The following is a 24,904-nucleotide window of genomic DNA, read 5'->3' on the forward strand; positions in this document are numbered from 1 at the left end:
ATTGTCTACTGCTTGCCCTCAATACTTTTTGTCCACTACTTGCCTAGTTTCAGTTTTCAGTACATATGTACATGTGTGTGGTGAACTGATGCATTCATGACTGAATTTTGCATTGTGCTTACAAGTCCTTAGAGTCATCTAATGCCAAATAATCTGCTGGGCAGACACAATTGATTTATGTGAAATAGTAGATGAGTATAAAATTAATTTAGCTAGAGTGTTTGCATGATCGCATTCTATTTCATGAATTTGGTTGTTCCTATCTAATAATTATTGCACATTTATAGATAAGGGAAATATACACAGATGTTCATACCTAGATCCACTTGCTTTACTTCTTGACTATCCTTGATGCTCGTTCACATGTTGATGTTCCTTAGTTATCTGTGATGGACGAGGGGGGGGGGGGGGGGGGGGGGGGGGGGGAGGGGGAGAAGGGATGGCAGAGGAGGTTTACAATATATAGGACGACAAATTACAAATGCAAATGCAAATCATATCATCAGGCAATGTAGAGAATATAATTGTTTACAAATGCAAATGTCCAAAATAATTAAATTACTTAAATCCAGAAGCAGATCATGCACCATAAATTTACTAAAGTATGTTAGGGAAAAATGATTAATAATGCTGAACCTGATTTACCCCTCGAAGAATCTGTGAGATTTATCAGGGTACAAATGCTGGCATCATTTAAGGGTGTCATGTTGGTGGTAGAAGGGATTGTTGCTTCATGTATGAATAGGCCAGTTGATCTATGTGGGCCATGATCTTGTTGAACAATCCCTGTTCAAATAAGTAGAAATCCAGATCGTATCGTCAGCCATTGTGGATAACAAATTGTATGTTAAAAAACCATTTCACTGTTGTTACTGAGTTATACCTGGACTCCCTTTGGAGAGTTGATCAATATTAGTGATGTCATGAAGATGCCGACTTTGGTCATTTCTCGCGTCCATCTGCCCAGTTCTCTTGCGCGCTCGTAGTTGTTTAGCAAGATTTATCCGTTCCCATCGGGATCCAAACGGAGTTAAGTTTTCCGAGCTCACTACTTTTGTAGTAGTAAATTTCAGTGCTCAACCAGTTAAACCATATGACCCAATGCGATAAAGCATTCATGATATTTGGGAATTACCTGGCACTGGAGACATATGAGAATGATGGTCAACATTAGAGATATCACGTAGAGGAGGTCGGCGCAGATTTGCAGCGTCCATATCTTCAAGTGTCATGGTCTGTAGGCGCCCAAACAATGAGAAAGAATAGATCAGTCAAATCATACTTTATGGCTGAACATTATGCTTGTTATTTTGATATCATGCATAAAGTCTGATATCGAAACAACCTCACTGATTAGAAATAAAGTCTGATGCTAATTACATGTGCATTATGTTTCGACCGTACTTCTAGTGATGCTATTTTAACATATTGGACATTTTCTCATGCATGACTGAACTGTTGTGGCTAATCATGAAATTTAGGTGGATTTGTATTCTGGGTACACTTGTATACTCATTAAGGATATGAGTGTGAGCATGTATGTGACAACCTCACTAATTAGAACAGAGTCGGATTCATGTATGTGATCTAGATAGCATTTTATTGTAACCAGATGCAAAATGATAACCAACTATGGTACTTGCAGGTACCTCATAGATGTGCATAAGTGCCTTGGACTATACTCTGAAAATGACCAACATTCTGCTGTTCTACATCTATACTGCAATGGTAGTTTCTTCTACATCTATACTGCAATGGTACTTTCATCTACATCTCTGTACTTTTTTTTGCTTCTGCATCTTCGACATCTCTGTACTTTCTTAGTTACAGAAATTACTGAGCTGCAAGTGTTATTGTTCTATCTGCTGTTCCTCTACTATATCCTGTGGACTTTCAGTTCAGTTAAAGTTTTAACATCATTCAAAACTACGGAGCACAGGTGGAAGCAGCCAAAGGTTTATTCCCAGGCATGCTAATCTCACACGATTAGCACCGTGCAATCCAACAATGACAAGGTAAATGTATGGTTTGTGTTTTCTTCTGTGCCATTTTTTGTTGAACAAATTGACTTGTGCCCCAGTGTGCTGCAAAACAGGAATTTATATACAAGTGCAGGATACTCCTTGGTAACAAAAAATTGCCAGTTGCCAACTGTAAACATGTGTACTTGAGTCTATTTTTAACATGAAAAACAACCCTAAACTGTGTAGAACAGAAAACAATATGGCAGTCTTGCAGTGATTTTTGATAAGCTGGCAGGAGCACAAGATTTTGGATGTCTTCAAGTGGTGATTAGAGACAATAGGAATCTGGATATCCTGATTACAGAGAATAGGCATCAATCGCATCAGCAGTAAAACGATCATGCCATGGCTGTATGAGATGTATGAGATGTGAGATGTATGACATGAGATGCGATTGATGTATGACATGTGAGATGTATGAGATGGTTTGTATACCTATTTCTCGGATCCAGGACGTGTTCGGGCCGGATACTGGACGTGTTCGATGGAGGCCGGCGGCGAAGCAATATTTCGTACGCGCATCCTCGTCCAGGATCAGCGCCGGATCCTGGACGTGCTTTGCGGCGGATCCTGGATGGCGAGTGAAGCGCGGCGGCGAAGGGATGAAGGGCGGCGAGTGAAGCGCGGCGAGTGAAGCGCGTCGGCAAAGGGATGAAGGGCGGCGGCGACCTCGTTCAGGATCAGCGCCGGAGCCTCGAGGTGTTCTGCGGCGGATCGTGGACGTGTTCAGCGCGGATGGAGGGCGGCGACGAAGGGAGACCTCGCTCGAGGGCGATAGGTTTTTTTTGTCCTTTGTAGGTCTTTTTTCGTTGGTTAACCTTCGTAGGTCTATTTTTTTGGTACGTGGATGGGTGCGGGTTGGGGCCTCAGGACGAGGTTTTTTCGGTTTGTGATGGGTAAGTCAGAGGTGGGAGGAGGTACACACAAAAAAAAACCATGGGAGGTGGGACTAAAAAAATACCTGGAAGCGAGACTACCAACTGCTCCATTAGGAGTAGAGATATCCCCGTCGTCGTCCCTGTCGGCCCTCTGTTTCGTGCCGTCAATCATCGGGACAGCTCGACTCAAAATGTCGTCTTTTCACTCTCCCACATTGCCATGACGTCGAACAACGAGAGCTCCAACTTTAATGACAAGCATTGCAAGGAAAATATGCAGGACTTGTGCCGAGCGTGCCCTCCGCAACTGACCACCGAGAGCCTGTCATCGTCACCATCTGGACCCGCTCCACCGCAGCTCCAACTTCAGACAAACGAGGCAACCACGGAAGAGCACCTCAGACACGTCGGGAAGATCCTACTAACGAAGCCCGAGCCGCGACTCGGGCTCCTCTCAACACCAGCATCGTTGCCAAACAAATATCCGCGCCCCTGAAACGGCCGCCTCGGTGAAACCATGCGACAAAGATGCCGCCATCCACCGATCTCGAGATTGCAACTGGCTCCGAGACGATGTCCCCAAGGAGGAAGAAGACGTGAGGACGCCCGATCCCGCGGATCTGAGGTTTTGCTCCGGAGCCATGGCCATGGGGAGAGCGGAGGAGCACCACACAATAACGACGCTTCAAGGTAGTGTGTGACGCCCACAAGCGCCGCCGACGCTGCATCCGGCAAAGGCCGGAGAAAGGATTTCTCCCGGTGAAGCACGACCACCAACTACCCGTACCGGCCGGCCACAAACCACCGCCCACAAATCACTGCAGAGCACCGAGGGGAGAGCCTCCCGTCCGCGCCCGCACCCGCTGAGGCCGTCCAGCGCGACCACCAGGCCAGCAGCCATAGCGCTGCCGGAACCTGGGCGCGCCTGCCATCCTGCACCATCAGGCCGCCCCAGCCGGAAGAGCGAGGGCAGCACCTCTCTCACCGCCGCCGCAGGAGGCCTAGTACACCAGCAACCTCGTCGCCGCCCGCGCAACCGGCGAAGACCACCGCCAGCCCACCGATGCGCCGCCCAGAGCGCCGACGCGACCGGATCTGGAGTCGCCGCTCCAGCCACCAGAACCGCCGCCAAGAGCAGCGCGAGGGAGCGGCACGGGAGCGGGGGCATACAGAGCACGTTATCACATGAGGCGTTTGTGAAGCTGATCACCACCACGCCGTGGGTGACTTGGTAGGAAAGCAACCCATGAAGGGATATTTCAAAAGTCCTCGCACAACGCATGCTTTTATCATCCGGTTCATCATCGAGCTGGACATATTAAAACAACTAGCAACTGGTACCAGGGCTATGACTGCACCATCCGGACCAAGAACTCATCCTAGGGCGCCACCGATGGGATATGCTAAAAATGTGATGTTGGCGTATCAAGATCAAGAGGGACCGCAGCAACTGTTTGTCATGACCATCACAGGAATTATTAGGGTAGCTCTTCTCAGTCATATTCGGAATGCACGACCCCACCATCCTTGAGCCAATTGCTTGCCGCGAAGCTCCAGTGTTGGCCGAAGACCTGGGACTCCAAACTTTTATTATAGCCTCAGAGGCTAGACAGGTGGTCAGTGATCTAATGAATGGCAGCCGAGGCCGGTATGGTGCAATCATCGACGAAATCAAATCCAGAGCAACTAGTTTTACATGTAATGAATTTTCTTTTGAAGGCCGATTAGTTAATGAGGAAGCTAGTTAGCTAGATTTTCTCTTTTGTTAAGAGCATCTTCAACAGCCGCCCAACACGCGGCGCGCTAAAAACCAGTTTGCAGCGTGCCCATCGCCTGGTTTGGCGCGACGGGCAGCGCTGGCTCCAGCAGCCGCGGTAAAATGCTGCACGCGCGCGTAGCTCCAGCAGGCGCGCTAAAATGCAGCGCGCGCTCTCGCACAAACACTACGGTGCATAGATTTATTAACCATACATAGTTCATCATAGCATAGATAAAAAATGATACACAGATATTTTACATAGTTAATAGCATAGATAGATAAACAGAACTACAACACAACTACATAAAATTAAACTACGGTGCAACTAGATAAACTACGGTGCAGCTAGAACTACTCCGAGTCGTCCTCATCATCACCCTCGGTGGTGTTGTCTGAGGTAGAGATCCATATGTCGTCCCAACGTTCATCGTCTGACGTGAAGATCGACTTCCCACCTGCTTCAACGATATCGCACTGCGATATGGCCAGTGCCTTCCGCCGACGCCGGTCCGCCCGCTCCGGCGGCGCCTTGCCGTCCTCTCCGCCCAGAAGGCGCGCTCGTTGGCGACGTCCTCCGGGTGGCGCCGGCGATACTCCGCCATGGCTCGCTTGTCCTCCTCGGCGACGAGGAGGCGGCGCTGCCGCCGACGGTGCTCCGCACGGTCCAGGTCCGTGATAAGACGAGGAGGAGGGGCGACGGCCTACGCCTGCTCGCGCGTGTGGACGTCGCGGAAGTTCATCTGCGACTGAGGCCTCTCTAGGCGCCACGCCGCCTTGTCGTACGCGCGGGCGGCCTTGTGCGGGGTCTCGAACGTGCCGAGGCCGCGGCAGACGTCGCCGGACCGGATCTCAGCGTAGTACGCGCCGGAGGGGCGCTCGCGGACGCCGCGGCAGCCCGAAAATGACCGGCGAGGCGACATGGTGGCGCGGTGGTGGCGGGGCGCTGAAGCAGCGAGGAAGCAGAGGAAGCGGCGAGAAAGCAGTGAAAGCGGCGAGGAGGCGTGGGAAATGCGCACGTGGCAGTGTGGAGCACCACGTGGCGAGCGCCGCAATTTATAAGCACACCGGAAGCGGTGCATCAAATCTACCGCGCGACCGACAGCTTTCTCCCGCGCGCGCGCAAATGTTTACCGCGCGTGCTTGTTTCCCGCCGCCGCAGAAGCGCGCGAAAACTTCCCGCGCGTGCTAAATGAGCTTTTTACCGCGCACGATGTCTTTTGACGCGGTTGTTGGAGATGCTTTTGGGGTCACTACGTGTGGCTTATGCAACCCCATGAACCAATGTTATCCCACAGACTGTGGCTTTCCATGAATAGAGGGTTGCTTTACCCCTCAAAAAAGGCACTCAATTCGTCGACATAAGGACGTACGCGACGACTCCAGTATCCCACTCGTTCGTGGTCAAATTTCTACGCGCCGCGTTGCTAGAACCTACGGTGCAAATAGATACTAGAGCCGTGTGTGTGGTTTGTACTTGGCCGACATTAAGTTTCATTGCTGTCCTCAGGACGCGCAGGACCTGACCGGCCGCTGTCACTGCGGCCGCAAACGCGACGCACAGCTGACTGTGGAAATGATGACTTGGCGAGGACTTGCCATGCATCCATGGCAGCTCCTCCATGGCAGCTCCTCTGTGAACCACGAGCCCGTTGCCAGACACTTTCACAGCCCATCGCCATATATTCGCGTCGCGCGGACCGCGTGATCAGACCGGAATAGTCATCAGTCGATGGACCTCGGGCATCACTCCATCCAGCTCAGTGCGGGCCCTGGCTCGCCGGCTGCCGCGACGGCGCCGCAGCCGGGCGACGGCGGCACGATGAGCCCCGAGCTGTACCTTGCCCTGTGCCGGGGGAGAAAGAAGGAAGCCATGGCGCTGCTTCGGCAACAGCACGGTGCCGCCGCCGCTAATCAGGTTGCCGGTAATGTCTGCCTAACTTCTAGTCTGCTACTTTTTTTTTTGCGCATATAGTCTGCTACTAGCTGGATCTCCGGTCATCTTTGTGTACACATAATTGTCACTTACAGCATCTCCAGCCGTTGGAGGCCCCCAGGACAATCGCCGCGCCAAAAATAGCACGTCCTCGGGGGCAAAACATTTTCACCGGATGAAACGCGAGTACGTTTGATTGAGTGGGCCAAGAAAAAGGACGCGTGAGGGAATATGATTGGTTGTTGCTTTCGCCGGCGCCCCCAACAGCCCCCCAACGCCCTGGGTTTCGCCTGGATTTGCCGGCGCTATTTTAAGGTCTTGGGGGCGCTTGGGGGCACGACTAGGCCGTTTTTTGCCCTTTTTACATTGCCGGCACACAAAAAGTGACCCTGAGAGGGCTCTTGGGGGCGCGGCTGGAGATGCTCTTATATGTTTTCGTACCTAACTGAGATTTACTAATCTCATGTGAAGTTTCATTCAAACAAGGAACAAGCGTTTTTTAGGGAGGGAGCCCAGATGTTTGAATGGTAGCCGAACATGCATACCAGCATTTTATTCAACGGGATTGCTAAGTCTCGGTCTAAGTATATTCATATTTGTGAGATCTTATGTCGAGATCCGTGTAATTTTTTCTCGTTTTTGTCATCTCTTTCTTACATGTTATGACACATGACATAGACTTGATTAAGTCCCAGTCGACTAAGATCTAACCACACTAATTAGGAAAACATGGTAGAGCATGAACCCATATTATGTTTGAATTGTTTCAGGCATACAGCAAGTCAGCGCAGAGGGGAACAACGTTCTTCATTTGGCCGCAGAGCACGGGCACGACAAGCTCATCCACTGTCTCATGAGCTTCGGGGACAGGAGCTTGCTCTCTTCCCGGAACTCGACTCTGGACACACCTCTGCACTGCGCGGCGAGGGCAGGGCATGGCAAGGCCGTGTCCCTCCTCGTCCAGCTCTCGTGCGAGGGCGGAGATGATAGCACCTTGTGGTGCAAGAACGAGGCAGGGAACACGGCCCTTCATCTGGCGGCGAGGCTCGGCCATGGCGCATCAGTTGAGGCTATCGTTTCCGTGGCGCCGGGGCTAGCCTCTGAGGTTAACAACACCGGCGTGTCGGCGCTGTACTTGGCGGTGATGAGCGGATCTTTGCCAACCGTCAGATCGATAACGACCAGGTGCGGCAACGCGTCGGCTGCCGGCCTGAGCTCACAGAATGCTTTGCACGCCGCCGTCTTCCAGGGCTCAGGTGAGCTAGCTAGCTAGGGAGCTCCTTCTTGATCCGTGGGCTCTGAAAGTGCATGCAGATTTGTTAAAGCATGGTTAATAGTATAGCCAGCTGATGGCTATATGATATTGCCATGTCATTTATAGCCAAGGTTATAGCCGACACGTACAATAGTTAGATGTAAAGGTGTGCTACTTTATTAATGCATGACCCACGTTCTACTCTCACATAGTGCTTCCCTTCCATGCATGTCAGCAGAAATATAATATTTTAAATTTTATAGCCCGCTTACGTAAGCTTATTGTATTATACTTGCTCTTATACCATTGATCTGAACATTGTCAGAAATGGTGAGGCTACTACTGGAGTGGACGCCATGTGGCCCATCCCTGGCTAGCCAAGCCGACGGCACCGGCAGCACTCCGCTTCATTTCGCCTCATCCACCGGCGACAACCTCTCCGTCGTAGGCGCCATCCTACGCGCCGTGCCGCCGTGTGTGGTGCGCATGCGGGATTCCGGCGGCCTCTCCGCTCTCCATGTCGCGGCGGGGATGGGCCACGACCTCGTCGCCGAGGCGCTGATCAAGGCCTGCCCCGACGCCGCCGAGCTCCGGGACGACCACGGCGGGACCTTCCTGCACGCCGCGGCCAGGGGAGGCCACCTCAAGGTGGTGCGGCTGGCCATCAAGAAACGGACGCTGCGCGGCCTCCTGAACGCGCAGGACGGGGACGGCAACACGCCCCTCCACCTGGCGGTGGCCGCGGGCGCGCCGGCCGTGGCGGAGGCCCTGATGGGGAAGGGCAAAGTGCGGGACGACGTCATGAACAACGACGGCCAGACGCCGCTGGACCTCGCCGTGAGATCGACCAGCTTCTTTTCCATGGTCAGCCTGGTGGCGACGCTGGCCGCGTTCGGAGCGCGGTCCCGTCCCGAGAGATGGGACCGCGTGCAGCAGTGGGACGGCCACGAGATAACCAAGGCGATAGAGAAGACGTCCGACAGCCTCGCGGTGATCGCCGTCCTTGTCGCCAGCGTCGCCTTCACCGCCGCCAACAACCTGCCCGGGTCGTACGAGCAGAGCGGCGGCGCCGATCCCGTGGGGAAGGAGGTGATCAAAGGCATGGCGGTCCTCCAGCACGAGCCCATCTTCAAGTGCTTCCTCATCCTCGACAGCTTCGCCCTGGTGACCTCCGTGCTCGCGGTGGTCCTGCTCCTCTACGGCAAGGCGTCGCACTCCGCCGGGTCGTGGAAGAACTTCGCGGCGGCGCTGCACTGCCTGTGGCTGTCCCTGGTGAGCATGGTCCTGGCGTTCTACGCGGCCCTGGCCGCCGTCACGAGCACAGTGGCGGTCCGCAGCATCGCCTACTGGATCACAGAAAATGCGCTTTTCGTGCTGCTAGCAGTGGTCTCGCACTTGGTCAGCCCTCAGGTGCCGTTCCGCACGCTGTCCAAGTACCTGTGGCGATGTGGCGATGGAGGACGGCGCAGCGTCGTCATGCAGCAGTATCCACTCGTCGGTGCGTTCGTGCGGAACCTCATTCTCTTCATGGTCGCAAATTATGTTGTAGTGGTTGTGGGCCTTAGCACGGTCTCAGGGCTTGTGTGACCGTGCGGCAAGGGAGACGATGAAAGCATTTTATGTAACAAGAATATTTTGAATATTCATATGGCATATGTACTTTATATAACAGAGATTTCCTTGTTTGGCCCTATTTGAAAAGAATCTACTCTCGTATTTCCTCCTAAAAATCAGTTTCTTCTCTATTTGGTCATCTATCTAAATTTTGTTCTTTATATGACATTTCCATCCATTTTTTCATTTGACGGCATTAACCGGCACTGGAAAAGACCATTGTGCCCTCATGTTCAGAAAAGCCAAAACTGCTTGACCTGCGACCATCCCTTCTACTTCCTCCAAGATGAATCTAAGATTTTAATTGAGCTGATTTAGGATTTGATCTCTGTCTATCTATCTGTCTGCAAGTGTGGCAAAATTTTACTACGCATATGTCAAAAGATTCAGTTTGACGGAACTTGCATAAATATAGTAAAACCGAAGGCATGTGAACATGAAGACCAACCTGTGGTTCGATGGTTAGAAGGACAGTGGTATCCCCTACCCACCAGAGTTCAAGTCTCAGATTTGACATTGGAGCTCGCATTTTACTGGATTTATTTCAGGCCTTCCGGTGATGTCCGCTCAGTGGGAGAAGACGAGTGGGCGGGCGCCACGAGCCAAACCCCTTGTCAGGTCCTCGCCTCCCGAGGCCCCCTCTCCAGAGAGCTGGCGAATGGCCAAGACACAACGGCCTCCCGAGGCACCTCCCTGCAGCGGGCAAGTCAAGGGTAGTTCAGACTTGGTCGCGCGACCTTGTGCCCACCATGTGGGTGACACGTGCAGTGACGAAAGACGGCACGCGCCCTGCCAACCGGTGTGGATGAAGAGGATTTTCCATTTTGGTGCTAAGGGAGCAAACCAGCAGTCCAGTTCCCAAAACAACCCCCAAAGGTTGCCCGATCAGTGAAAGAAAACCAAGACAACGGGCGCGCAGGACAGAGGTCATTCCCGAACCCACCATCACGTCATGGATTGTAGCTTTGCAGGCGAAGACATGTGGCTGTCCATGGTAAGCATGGTCCTGGCATTCTACGCGGCTCTGGCCGCCATCACGAGCACGAAGGTAGTCCGCAGCATTGCCTACAACGCCATACGCAATGCCCTTTTCGCGTTGTTAGCCATGGTGTCGCACCTGGTCAGCCCTCGGGTGTCGTCCCGCACGTTGTCCAAGTACCTGTGGCAATGTGGCTCTAGAGGGCGTCGCAGTGTCGTCGAACAGCAATATCCACTCGTCGGTGCTTTCGTGCGCAACCTGATTCTGTTCAGGGTTGCAAATTATGTTGCAGTGCTTGTGGACGTTACCACGGTCTTAGCACTTAGGTGACCGTGTGGCAAGAAGGGAGACAAAGCATTTTAGGTAAGAATTTTTTTTTTGAATATTCATATGACGACCTATTTTATGTAAGATCCATTCAATCAACTCACGAAATAAATATGGATCACTGTGGGCAACTTATCTATGTACACATCTATTGTTCTAACTTCTAAGAGTGTGGCCTCACCTCCCTGCATGAGATCAAGATCTCAATCCTCTCCAATCTGCCGTGACAGAATCAACTCCACCGACCTACCAGATAACACGAACATAGTTGATTGTTCGAGGATAGAACCTGAGGCGTATATAGATAAGTTGCCCACAGTGATGCCTGAATCTATTTTTTCGGCATACGATTACCACGTAAAAGTGAGCATGTGCTCGGCGTGGCCGAGCCCGCTCTGTCCCACGCGGCCGCCTCCGCTTGAGGGAGGAGAGGGACTCCGACGCAGACGACACAGGCCGTTCGCGCCGCGGCCGCTGCTAGACGAAGGAGAGGAACCCCGCCGCCGAACAAGGCCGAGCCCGCTCCGTATCGCGCCGCCGCTGCTTGAGGGAGGAGAGAGACTCGGGCGGCGTTCTCTGGCGGCGGCGAGGAGCAGAGAGGACGGAGGGAGGCAGGGGATCGAGTGGGGAACGATGGAGGCGGGGCAGGACGAAACGCTCGCTCTCCTTTTTTTTATAGGAGACGTGATTCGGCGGACGGCAGAGTTTTCGTCCGCTCCTAAAAACTGCTAAACATACATTCGGTGAGATTAGTTGCTATATTGACGGTTAGATTTAAATCGATGGATCTGATCATTGCTCTAATTGCTTCAAATTGTTGTGTGTACATTAAACGAGATATGTTTAGGAAAGAAAATGTTCTCTTGTTTAATAGTAGCGCACAGCACAAGCTCCCAACCGTGCCGAGCCGCCGCGCCGCTTTCTCCAGCTTCGTCTGCTACCTGAGAACGTCAATTGCATGGGTTGGAGGATGAGCAGGGGCTGAGTGGCACCGAAGCGCTCGTCAACACCGCAGCTAGCGTCCAAACGGTCAACTATGTGCAACGAATTTGACAAAATTCATCCAAAAAATAGAGGGCGTCGGGTCTCGCACTTTGTCAGCCCTCGGGTGTCGCCCCGCACGCTGTCCAAGTACCTGTGGCAATGTGGCTCTAGAGGGCGTCGCAGTGTCGTCGTGCAGCAATATCCACTCGTTGGCGCTTTCGTGCGCAACCTGATTCTCTTCAGGGTTGCAAATTATGTTGTAGTGCTTGTGGGTGTTACCACGGTCTTAGCACTTCGGTGACCGTGCGGCAAGATGGGAGACGAAGCATTTTATGTAAGAAGAATATTTTGAATATTCATATGACCTATGTATTTTATAGTATAAGGGAGATTTCCTTGTTTGGCCCTATTTGAAAAATGTACTCCCGTATCTTGTTGACTATTATGATATCCCTTCTAACATATTTGATCCTGAAAAATAATTGCGTCTCTATTTGGTTCTCTATCTAAATTTTGTTTTCATAAGACATTTCCATCCAATTTTCCATTCGATGGCGTTAACTGGCACGGGAAAACACCATTGTGCCTTCATGCAAGTGTAGATTGGGTGCTCCTCTTACTCTCTCTCTCTCTCTCTCTCTCTCTCTCTCTCTCTAAAAATATGGAGTGGCTTCAGTGGGTAGAGAGAGAGAAATCGAAGTTGTAAGCTTTTGGATCAATGGTGTGAGCAGTGTTGAGTTCATCCCCTTCCAAAGGAGGAAGAAGGGGGCTTTTATAGTCAAACTAGATATCTTCCCGTTATTGCCCTCCTAGTAAGTTAGATGCTCCGACCAAGTCGGATGATGTGACATAGATTTCGAGGCAACCTCTGAGGCTGACCAGTGGCTACCGGACAAAGGTCGGATACTACTTCCGTATATCTGATAGATCCTCCGACAAGTTGGATACTGGGTCGGACATTCCGACCCATTGTCCAACCCTGGATCAGGAGCAAAAACAGATAGGCCATGGGTAATCTTTCTCACATGAGTTGTGGATGGTATTTGACTTTATGTTCAACTCTACACGAGATCCATCGCGGATCCTCCCTTGATAGCATCACATACATATGACTCGAAAATAAGAAATCGTCGGTGAATAAGGACGTGATGTCTTCTTTATCCTCTTTGCTTAGGGGTTTGCCGACCAACCAAATGTTTAACTCCAGAGATTTATATACTAAAAGATGCTTGAAACAAGGTTAGTCAACTAATGACTATGGCCATTAACACCAAAACATTCATTAGGGATGGCTGTCCTTTCAAGCATAGATGCAAGTTCAAACAATAGTTCTTACAAAGAAATAGCTGAGTGTGATGCACCCTACTCGACATCAAGAATGATAAACACCGCATGGTGCACACATGTACAGGGGCGTGTCATGCCCAGCACAAGTGGCACCATGGGAGGTGGTGGCAAGACAGGCATTCATTCCGGGGGCGAGGATACGTTGCCACTTCATCAAGCATTCAATGCACATACCTACCTAGTTAGGACAAGTACTTCCCTTGGTAGAGAAGCCATTGTGTTACCCCTTGGACTATAAAAGGAGGACCTGGCTACTAAGAAAAGGGGGACTTTCCCACATAGATTAAACTAGGGGGACTTTCCCGTATAGATTAAACGGGAGGAGAACTTCCCCACATAGATTAGACATGATTTACTCTAGGATAGGGTTGGACACTTGGTAGAACGCCCCTAGGATCAAGACTACTTTCTCCATTCTCGGAGAAGACTTGTAGCTCTCTGACCACCAGATAAACCACACACAAAGCTGGAGTAGGGTATTACGCAACCATGCGGCCTGAACCTTGGTAAATTGTTGTGTCATCTCGTGCATTCTTTTGAAATAGATCCTCACCTTGTTCCCCATCTACGAATCGGCAAGGTTTTTAGTCCTAGGTGTCTCGCGTGTGTTCTGCACACAGGCGACAACATTTGGCGCGCCGGGTAGGGGCACTCGTGTGGATCTACACCAGCAAGGCCGCCGCATCCTCTGCGAAGCCATCGTTGTCTTCACCAACCTCTTCGCCTTCCAACAAGGATGGCCTGATTCCGGCTCCCGAAGCCTGCTGCCAACCGCCTGACGCACCGGTTGAGGCATCGCCACGCCCAGCGGTAGAAGGGACCCTGCCGCCACTCCGGGAGAACCACACACCCAGACAGACCAAGGGTGGGCGATTCAGGCCTCGGGGTGATAAGATGGGGCACCACCCATGGTGCCCCCAACAACCGTCACGGGGGCCCTTCGTCCGGAAGAAGATTTCGCGATGGTTCGCCCCACTTACATTTCGCTGTGCTACCTCAAACAGAAGCCATGCGAACCACTTTGGGAGTACGCCCGGCATATTCGCCAGATGCAGGACGGGGTTCGCGGCTTGCCCATTCGCCTCCATCATCAAGGGATTTTACCTGAACGTCCGTGCGCGTAGCACTGGCAGCTCATCGGGTGCACACTGTGGCAGAGCTTTATGCTCTCGCTTGCAGGTGTTCCCGGGCGGAGGAGGGCCACTAGTAGGAAATGGGGCTTTTACCCCGGTTTGTAAGGGCCTTTTGTCCCGGTTTTCGAACCGGGACTAAAGGGTCGTTACTAAAGCCCTAACCCTTTAGTCCCGGTTCTTACACGAACCGGGACAGAAGGTCCTCCACGTGGCCGCTGCTACCAGCCCAGGCAGGGGGGCCTTTGGTCCCGGTTGGTGCCACCAACCGGTACCAATAGGCAGGGCCTTTTGTCCTGGTTGGTGTCACCAACCGGGACCAATAGGCATCCACGCGTCAGCTTTTCAGGGGCTGGGGTTTTTGTTTTTTTTGAAGGGGGGGGGGGGGGGGTTGGGGGGTTTTGGGGGGTTAATTTAGGTGTTTCATATATTGTGTTAGCTAGCTAATTAATAGAGAGAAGTGTCCTCTCTTATCTCCGTGCTTGGTCGACGCTACGTACTATATACGTATGGAGAGGACTAGACACGCTAGCTAGTAATCAAATGAAGGAAACAGAAGATCGTCATGAACATATGCATACAGAGAGAAGTGATATCGACCACCTCTCCTTCTACGAGAGATTGGTCGAACAACAAGTTCTCGTATATCTATCCGACACTACCGGCTACATATATACAATAATTATCTCTTACAATACAATCTCCTAATTAAATTGTAAGAACACAGGGTCCACATAGTATTCTCCGTTTTCAGCGATCACGTGGTCAAGGAAGAATGCCGCCAATTCCTCTTGAATTGCTCGCATACGATCTGGTGCTAGGAGTTCATCCCGCTTCCGAAACATCTAATTTGAAGAAGGGGGTCAATACATATATATATGAATAAATGAAACTCAACAGAAATGATGGTAATAAAATAAAATTGTGAATATTATTGCTTACGCACTTCATATTGTTCGTCAGAGTAGCCCCGCTCACAGGCCGTGTAGCGGATGGACTCACAAACGTAGTATCCACAGTAATTATTCCCGGCTTCCTGCCACAACCACTTTACAAGAAATAGAGGTCAATCAAACTGATAAGCAAGCATGCTAAATGGTATTGATGAAACTAGCGCTTGAATCACTAGGAGATGCGCGGAACATGCTACTATAGTACTTACTTTCGGGTGTTTAAATTGCAGCTTCTTCGGCAGTCCCGGAGCTTTTGTGGTGAATTTTCTCCAAACCCTGCCAGACAAAGAAAACAATTACTTGATATCAGAAAATGAACAAAGTTGCTGATATGGTGGATAATGATCGATTCAACTTACTTCTCGAGCATTTGAGTCATGTTCGCATAGTCCTGGGGATCTTTTCGTCTCGAGTCTAAGACGATTACTACTCCCTGCTCAAGCTTAATCTCTAGGAGAATATAGTGGAAGCTGCGCATGCATGCATAAGTCATCAATTACATTACCATAACCTGGACTAATAAGGGAAACTGAATATGCACAAGACAGTAACACTCACTTGAAGTTGTAAGGAAAGAGTATTATATCTTTGTTTTGATTTAATACCAACGATCGTAGCAAGTTGGCCTCGGCTTCTTTGGCATGTTTTTCAACCGTATATGCATATATGAGATTTGTGTTAATGAACCCAATATCACCGATTTGTCTTTTCTTCAATTCGGCGATCTTCAATCTGCATAATATAGCGAGGATAATTATAATATATGCAATGAAAGAGCTGACCTATATAGAGAGACTTAATGACAGAAGTAGTACTACTTACAGACAGTAGCAAGTGATCGTTGTTTTATCGAGGGCCTTTTGATTGTAAAACTGGAAGAAATCCTCAAATGGAACATTCAGCAGATCAATTCCAACGAGGTCATGCTCCGGTTTAACTCTCAGCATCAAAGTATTCATCCCATCAGGCTCTCTGCAGGTTTTCATGTACCAATCATGTAATCTTCGCATCATCGTTGATAGAGATCTTTCATCTTTGACGAGAGGCTTCCCGTAATGGTATTTGTGTTCGTCGACCTCCATGATTTCATAATGTACATCGTCGGGCAGGTAATATCCAAGATTGCTATAACCGGCCACCATCCTCGGATCATTAGCGACGATGTCGCTAGACTCCTTGAGCGGGGGGCACGATTGGTTCGCTTGTTCGCCGAGCTGGGAATTTTTTTCCCAGCTCGTCGTTCTTTTAACCTTTGATCACTGACAGTACTTCCCGACCGCTCCGCTTCGGCATATGTCTTTGCAAGAATGCGCTCATAGTTGCCTCTCGGTGGAGACTTTGGTGGTTTTGTCAGGGCAGCCAGAGTGCGCTTTGCTTTCACCGGATCTACCTTCTCCTCCGGAGGTGGATGTTTCTTTGCTTTCACCCCTTCAAAGAAGTTCTTCACTTCGGCTTGCACGATCTTCCTGGTTTCCTCCTCGGTCCTCTCGTATGGTAACTTCTCTGGAGTCTTTAGAGAAGGACCGAATCTGTATTGCCTCCCGCCTCTGGCAGCTGTACTGCTAGACGCCGGCAGAGCAGACGGAGCGGCTGCGGCTGTCTTCTTTCCTTGCTTACGAGGCGGAGGAGAAGGACTACGACGCGCCGGAGCAGCCGGAGCGGCCGCGGGTCTCTTCCGCCCTTGCTGACGAGGCGGAGAAGGAGGCGGAGTGTCACCACGCGCCGGAGAAGGAGGCTGATGAGTGCCCTGATCACTCGGCGGAGGAGGAGGCGGAGTGCCACCACGCGCCGGAGAAGGAGGCTGAGTGCCCTGATCACTCGCCGGAGGAGGAGGCGGAGGAGGAGGCGGAGTGCCCTTACTCACCGGAGCCGTCTAGTTCGGAAGGTTGATGAGCTCCTTCCGCCATAGGCATGGAGTCTTCAGAGCAGAACCCAGCCGAGTCTCCCCTTCACCGGTAGGGTGGTCAAGCTGGAGCTCCTCAAATCCCTCCGTTATTTCATCCACCATCACCCTAGCATATCCTTCTGGAATCGGCCGGCAGTGGTAGGTTGCGCTGGGTTCAGGAGGTAAAATAGAGCCAACAGCCGCCTTGACTTTGAAGTTCTGCCATTCCGCCATAAGGTGGCAATGTTGAGACTCCGTGATAGCATCCACGGGGTAGATAGCAGGAGCCGTCAAGACATGCTCCAGCTGAAGCAGCTCGGTGGAAGCCACGCAGCTTCTCCGCTGAGATGGCGGTGTAGCTTCGGGGGTAGTTTCGGCATGTCGATTGCCGTCTCGTTCCTCTAGCGCTTGAACCCTTTCGTGCAGCTTCTGAATTTGGATGTGCTCCACTTTTTTCCTCCTCTCCTGGCTTTTGTAACCGCCCGCGTCTGGAAAACCAGCCTTCCACGGGACGGAGCCTGGCGTGCCTCGTGTCCGTCCAGGGTGCTCAGGATTCCCGAGGGCCATTGTGAGCTCGTCGTTCTCTCTGTCTAGAACGAACGTCCCTTCCTGCGCTGCATCGATATATTGCTGAATCTTCTTGACTGGTATTCTCAAAAGCTCGTTCGTCCAAACGCACCTCCCTGATACAGGGTCCAAGGTTCCGCCAGCCCCGAAGAACCAAGTCCGGCAACGGTCCGTCCAGTTCATTGTCTGTGGTTCGATCCCTTTTTCAAGCAGATCATTCTCAGCCTTGGCCCACTTAGGTCGGGCTTTGAGGTAGCCACCTGACCCCGTGCGATGGTGAAGCTTCTTCTTCGCAGCATTCTTCTTGTTTGTCGCTGACATCTTCTTACTCTTTTCCGATGTCTTGTGGGCCACAAATGCGGGCCAGTGATCTCTGATCTTCTCATACCGGCCGATGAATTCTGGTGTCTCTTCTTTGTCGACAAACGTTTTCAGCTCATTCTTCCACCTCCTGAATAGGTCTGCCATCTTCTTAAGAGCATGAGACTTGATTAATTGCTGTTTAACTGGCTTCTCCGGATCCTCCTATGGCGGTAGGGTGAAATTTGCCTTCAGCTCAGTCCAAAGATCATCTTTCTGCATATCATTGACATAAGACACCTCAGGGTCTTCCTTCTTAGGCTTATACCATTACTGGATGCTGATCGGGATCTTGTCCCTAACTAGAACCCCGCACTGAGCAGCAAATGCATCCTTTGTCCGGATGGGTTCAATCGGTTGGCCGTCGCGCGCGATTGCTGTGATCTCAAACCTTTCATCCGAGCGCAACTTTCTCTTCGGGCCTCGTCTCTTTACCGAAGTTGTGCTCGATCCGGAGGGCTAGAAAAAAGAAGAAAGACGAGTGTTAATTAATATGTGTACATACCAAAACAATGAATGCATCAATTAGCTAGTCAGCACAGGCTTAACTAATATATTTACCTGGCCGGACTCTGTTCGGTCACCGGAGCCGTCACCACGGGCTCCTTCTTGCACCAGCATTGGGTCACCGGAGCCATCATAATCATGTCTTTCCTCCTCCACTCTTCGATCACCGTAGCCTGCTTCTTCACCCTGTTCTTCCAGACCATCATTGTCGTTAAGATACGACAAGATATCACCTCCGGCTAAGATTATGTCCCCCAACACCTCTTCTGCTTGCTCGTCTCATCCGTGCTCCATTGTTTCTGCAAATATTACAACATGGTAATTATTACACAAACATGACAGCAGGTGGATATATTAGTGCAAACGTAGACCTAGCTTATTCCGGGTTTGGGGTGGCCTCGGCAACGCTTCAAGGGTAGGGGCGCGGCGGGAGGGGGTAGGAGACCGACATCGTTTTTTCTAGGGTTTGGGTGTCGTCGAGAGTTTTGGTCGAGCGAGAGGGCCGGGGGTGCTCCCGTGGTATAAGTTATCACGGTCGAGAGGGGTATAAATATCGACCGTCCATCATGTCGAAGTTATCTGGGAGGGAGTTATATATATCGACAACGACGACATACATACATGGGAAAATAATGTTATCGGGGAGGGGGTATACTGACCCCCCCCCCACGTGTTGAAGTTATCGGGAGGGGGTTATATTGACAACGACAATGAACGTACATGGGAAAATAATATTATCGGGGAGGGGGTATATCGACCCCCCCCCCTCGTGTTGAAGTTATCGGGAGAGGGGTATATCGACGACGACAGACCCGATAAAACATAAGAAAACGAAGAAGAAACAAAAAGAGGAGAAGAAGAAAGGAATAGAGGAGAGAAGAAGAAAAAATAGAATTTTTTCTATTTTTTCTTCTTCTCTTCTATTCCTTTCTTCTTCTCCTCTTCTTTCTCTTCTTTTTTCCTCTTCTTATTTATTTCTCCTCTTCTTCCTCTCCTCTTCTTCTCCTTTCTTCCTCTTCTTATTTTCCTTTTTCCTCTCATTCATAAAAAAATGCTCAAATAGAAAATTTCGAAAAAAAGTAAAGGTTTTGCCTAATGCATTGTTCATATGAATATACAAACATTTGCATATTCTACAATAATTAATGTCACCAAAAAAATCTATGAACAGAAAAAAAATCCTAACTTTTCTAAAAATCTATCTTTTGCATATATACATGAACATATATATACACAGAGAACATATATACATTTTTATAAAAATGCAAAAAAAAGACAGGGAGGAAGGGGGCAGTGCCGGCCCTGACCAAGGCGACGGCGGCGCGTCGGGGCAGGGGCAGAGGCGACGGCGGCGTGGTCGGGGCAGGGGCAGAGGCGACGGCGGCGTGGTCGGGGCAGCTGGGGCGGCGACGACGTGGTCGGGGCAGGGGCGCGCGGCGTGGTCGGGGCGGGCCGCTGGCGGCGTGCTCGGGGAAGGGGCGGCTGCGCGTCGACGAGGCAGCAGAGGGCGGCGACGGCGTCGACGGGGCGAGCTCGGGCAGCCTGGCGGTGTCGTCGGGCGGGGGAACTGATGCAGAGATGAATCTGAAAAACGCTAAGTGTTTTCTTATATACTGAGAACATTGGTCCCGGTTCGTGGCACCAACCGGGACCAATGCCCCCTTTAGTCCCGGTTGGTGCCACCAACCGGGACCAAAGGCCTCTTTTCAGCAGCCCAAAGGGCGGGAAGCGGCGGCCTTTGGTCCCGGTTGGTGCCACCAACCGGGACCAAAGGCCTCTTTTCAGCAGCCCAAAGGGCGGGAAGCGGCGGCCTTTGGTCCCGGTTGGTGGCACCAACCGGGACTAAAGGGGGGGCATTGGTCCCGATTGGTGCCACGAACCGGTACGCATGCCCCCTTTAGTCCCGGTTGGTGGCACCAACCGGGACCAAAGGCCTCTTGCTGCCCGCGTCGCGGCCAAAAGTTTAGTCCCACCTCGCTAGTTGAGAGGGGCTCGGAGTGGTTTATAAGCCCCGCTGCGGCTGCTGTCTCGAACTCCTCTCTATAGCAGGCTTCTGGGCCTAACTTTGGCGCGCTGCCCGTTGAGCCCTCTAGCCCTTCTGGGCCTGTATTTGCAAACCCGAGGGTTGGAGGCCCCAGCGGGCAGCGCCCCAACAATTTTTTTGCTATATTTAGTTTTTTTGTTTTCTTTTTTGCTTTATTTATTTTGTTTTGCTTCTACTTACAACAAAAAACTTATTTATTTTATTTTGTTTTGTTTCTAATTACTTATTTATTTTAATTTATGATAATTCTTTTTGCTATTAAAGTTTCTATCAAAAAAGTTCTTTATGAAAATTCTTTTTGCTGTATTTAGTTTTTTTGTTTTCTTTTTTGCTTTATTTATTTTGTTTTGTTTCTACTTACAACAAAAAAACTTATTTATTTTATTTTATTTTGTTTCTAATTACTTATTTATTTTACTTTATGATAATTCTTTTTGCTATTAAAGTTTCTATCAAAAAAAGTTCTTTATGAAAATTCTTTTTGCTTTTAATGATTTTGAACAGAAAAACTTCGATAATTTTAGTTGCATCAATTTTATATGATTTTAGTTTCAATAATACTAGAGGTTTCTTATAATGTTTTGAACAGAAAATACTTTGTTAATTTTAGTTTCATAAATTTTATTAAAGTTTATTTTATTTTGTCGGAACACAAGAAGTCCGGAGTTGTAATAAGTTATTAAAAATAAAAAAGAGGCGCACCGCTCCTAGTGCCTCTCAGCTAGCGAGGTGGGACTAAAAAACTGCTTAGTAAGAAACTCTAGTACCGGTTCGTGCCACGAACCGGTACTAAAGGTGCTCGTGGGGCCACAGCCTCATTAGTACCGGTTCGTGGCACCAACCGGGACCAAAGGGTGGAATTGGTCCCGGTTCGTGCCAACAACCGGGACCAATGGCCTTGCACAGCGGCGTGGTGGTGGGAGTTTAGTCCCACCTCGCTAGCTGAGAGAGAGCCGCACCTGTTTATAAGGTGCGGTGCGCCTGAGCTGTCGAGCTCCTCTCTAAAGCAGGCTTACGGGCCTAACCTCTCTGTACAAGCCTGTGGGCCTACTGGGCCTTCTGCGGGCCTGAATCCTGGCCCATGGATGGGTTTCTAATCGTATTCAGGCCGTGGTGGCCCAGTAGGTGGCATAATTTTTAATTTTTGGCCTGTTATTTTTCATGCATTTACTAATTATTTTGAGCTATAAGACCATAAAATTAAAAAGCATTTCAAATGAACTCTGAAAAGGTTGAAAGTTGGCATGGTATCATCATTTCATCCACATAGCATGTGCAAGAAAGTTGAGAGGGTTACAGCAAAAACTAGATGCACTTCGTGTACAAAACGGACAATGGTATCATACTCGTCTGTTACAAAGTTGGCATGGTATCATCATAATAGTTGCGGGAGAAAGTCTTCACTTTTTCTTCGCTTGTGTCATTTTCTTATTGCGCCGTAACCATGGATAATCTTCATCGTTTATCAGGATGCTTGGGCCAGCCTTGACTTTGAAGGGAGGAATTTCATGAAACTTTTCATAATCTTCAGACATGTCTGTCTTGCCCTCCACTCCCACAATGTCCCTTTTTCCTGAAAGAACTATGTGCCGCTTTGGCTCATCGTATGATGTATTCGCTTCCTTATCTTTTCTTTTTCTCGGTCTGGTAGACATGTCCTTCACATAAATAACCTGTGCCACATCATTGGCTAGGACGAACGGTTCGTCAGTGTACCCAAGATTGTTCAGATCCACTGTTGTCATTCCGTACTGTGGGTCTACCTGTACCCCGCCTCCTGACAGATTGACCCATTTGCACTTAAACAAAGGGACCTTAAAATCATGTCCGTAGTCAAGTTCCCATATGTCCATTATGTAACCATAATATGTGTCCTTTCCCTTCTCGGTTGCTGCATCAAAGCGGACACCGCTGTTTTGGTTGGTGCTCTTTTGATCTTGGGCGATCGTGTAAAATGTATTCCCATTTATCTCGTATCCTTTGTAAGTCAATACAGTCGAAGATGGTCCCCTGGACAACGAGTACAACTCATCACAAACAGTGGTGTCACCTCTGAGACGTGTTTCCAACCAACTGCTGAAAGTCCTGATGTGTTCACATGTAATCCAGTCGTCACACTGCTCCGGGTGTTTGGAGCGCAGACTGTTCTTGTGTTCATCGACATACGGGGTCACCAAGGTAGAGTTCTGTAGAATTGTGTAGTGTGCTTGAGACCAAGAATATCCGTCCCTGCATATTATTGAGTCCCCTCCAAGCGTGCCATTTCCAGTCAGTCTCCCCTCATACCGCGATTTAGGGAGACCTATCTTCTTAAGGCCAGGAATGAAGTCAACACAAAACCCAATGACATCCTCTGTTTGATGGCCCATGGAGATGCTTCCTTCTGGCCTAGCGCGGTTACGGACATATTTCTTTAGGACTCCCATGAACCTCTCAAAGGGGAACATATTGTGTAGAAATACGGGCCCCAGAATGACAATCTCGTCGACTAGATGAACTAGGACGTGCGTCATGATATTGAAGAAGGATGGTGGGAACACCAGCTCGAAACTGACAAGACATTGCGCCACATCACTCCTTAGCCTTGGTATGATTTCTGGATCGATCACCTTCTAAGAGATTGCATTGAGGAATGCACATAGCTTCACAATGGCTAATCGGACGTTTTCCGGTAGAAGCCCCCTCAAAGCAACCGGAAGCAGTTGCGTCATAATCACGTGGCAGTCATGAGACTTTAGGTTTTGGAACTTTTTCTCTGGCATATTTATTATTCCCTTTATATTCGACGAGAAGCCAGTCGGGACCTTCATACTAAGCAGGCATTCAAAGAAGATTTCTTTCTCTTCTTTCGTAAGAGCGTAGCTGGCAGGACCTTCATACTGCTTTGGAGGCATGCCGTCTTTTTCGTGCAAACGTTGCAGGTCCTCCCGTGCCTCAGGTGTATTTTTTGTCTTCCCATACACGCCCAAGAAGCCTAGCAGGTTCACGCAAAGGTTCTTCGTCACGTGCATCACGTCGATTGAAGAGCGGACCTCTAGCTCTTTCCAGTAGGGTAGGTCCCAAAATATAGATTTCTTCTTCCACATGGGTGCGTGTCCCTCAGCGTCATTCGGAACAGCTAGTCCGCCGGGACCCTTTCCAAAGATTACGTGTAAATCATTGACCATAGCAAGTACGTGATCACCGGTACGCATGGCGGGCTTCTTCCGGTGATCTGCCTCGCCTTTAAAATGCTTGCCTTTCTTTCGACATTGATGGTTGGTCGGAAGAAATCGACGATGGCCCAGGTACACATTCTTCCTGCATTTGTCCAGGTATATACTTTCATTGTCATCTAAACAGTGCGTGCATGCGTGGTATCCCTTGTTTGTCTGTCCTGAAAGGTTACTGAGAGCAGGCCAATCGTTGATGGTTACAAACAGCAACGCGTGCAGGTTAAATTCCTCCTGTTTGTGCTCATCCCACGTACGTACACCGTTTCCATTCCACAGCTGTAAAAGTTCTTCAACTAATGGCCTTAGGTACACATCAATGTCGTTGCCGGGTTGCTTAGGGCCTTGGATGAGAACTGGCATCATAATGAACTTCCGCTTCATGCACATCCAAGGAGGAAGGTTATACATACATAGAGTCACGGGCCAGGTGCTGTGATTGCTGCTCTGCTCCCCGAAAGGATTAATGCCATCCGCGCTTAAACCAAACCATACGTTCCTTGGGTCAGCTGCAAACTCAGCCCAGTACTTTCTCTCGATTTTTCTCCACTGCGACCCGTCAGCGGGTGCTCTCAACTTCCCGCCTTTCTTACGGTCCTCACTGTGCCATCGCATCAACTTGGCATGTTCTTCGTTTCTGAACAGACGTTTCAACCGGGGTATTATAGGAGCATACCACATCACCTTCGCAGGAACCCTCTTCCTGGGGGGCTGGCCGTCAACATCACCAGGGTCATCTCGTCTGATCTTATACCGCAATGCACCGCATACCGGGCATGCGTTCAGATCCTTGTACGCACCGCGGTAGAGGATGCAGTCATTAGGGCATGCATGTATCTTCTGCACCTTCAATCCTAGAGGGCATACGACCTTCTTTGCTGCGTGTGTACTGTCGGGCAATTCGTTATCCTTTGGAAGCTTCTTCTTCAATATTTTCAATAGCTTCTCAAATCCTTTGTCAGGCACAGCATTCTCTGCCTTCCACTGCAGCAATTCCAGTACGGTACCGAGCTTTGTGTTGCCATCTTCGTAATTGGGGTACAACCCTTTTTTGTGATCCTCTAACATGTGATCGAACTTCAGCTTCTCCTTTTGACTTTCGCATTGCGCCCTTGCATCGACAATGACCCGGCGGAGATCATCATC

The 24,904-nt window shown here is 49.9% G+C and overlaps 1 protein-coding gene, 1 long non-coding RNA gene and 1 pseudogene across 3 annotated transcripts; 1 reads left to right on the forward strand and 2 right to left on the reverse strand.

The window, feature by feature from the left end:
• Positions 1 to 429: 429 nt before the first annotated feature.
• Positions 430 to 2,807, reverse strand: LOC123167193 (uncharacterized). 2 transcript variants are annotated; one of them, XR_006483839.1, is made up of 4 exons: positions 2,460 to 2,807; positions 1,136 to 1,235; positions 884 to 1,048; positions 430 to 786 (listed from the first exon to the last, which is right to left on the reverse strand). It is a non-coding gene; the product is annotated as an uncharacterized lncRNA (long non-coding RNA). The 2 variants fall into 2 exon arrangements; XR_006483838.1 differs by having other exon boundaries at positions 884 to 1,051.
• A 2,205-nt stretch (positions 2,808 to 5,012) lies between these two features.
• On the reverse strand, positions 5,013 to 5,740 carry LOC123170660 (uncharacterized; annotated as a pseudogene).
• A 586-nt stretch (positions 5,741 to 6,326) lies between these two features.
• Positions 6,327 to 9,456, forward strand: LOC123167195 (ankyrin repeat-containing protein At5g02620-like). Its single transcript, XM_044585026.1, has 3 exons — positions 6,327 to 6,583; positions 7,365 to 7,850; positions 8,175 to 9,456. Exons 1-3 carry the CDS (start codon positions 6,391 to 6,393, stop codon positions 9,434 to 9,436), a joined length of 1,941 nt encoding a protein of 646 aa, XP_044440961.1. The 5' UTR covers positions 6,327 to 6,390; the 3' UTR covers positions 9,437 to 9,456.
• Positions 9,457 to 24,904: the final 15,448 nt, after the last annotated feature.

This window comes from Triticum aestivum, chromosome 7D, assembly GCF_018294505.1.
Source record: "Triticum aestivum cultivar Chinese Spring chromosome 7D, IWGSC CS RefSeq v2.1, whole genome shotgun sequence".
Taxonomy (NCBI): domain Eukaryota; kingdom Viridiplantae; phylum Streptophyta; class Magnoliopsida; order Poales; family Poaceae; genus Triticum; species Triticum aestivum.

Bases quoted from the DNA above. Each gene is read 5' to 3' on its own strand.
- LOC123167195 (XM_044585026.1), top strand. From the start codon at position 6,391: ATGGACCTCGGGCATCACTCCATCCAGCTCAGTGCGGGCCCTGGCTCG. The intron at 6,584-7,364 runs GTAATGTCTGCC...GAATTGTTTCAG, and splicing joins CGCCGCTAATCAGGTTGCCG to GCATACAGCAAGTCAGCGCA. The intron at 7,851-8,174 runs GTGAGCTAGCTA...GAACATTGTCAG, and splicing joins CGCCGTCTTCCAGGGCTCAG to AAATGGTGAGGCTACTACTG.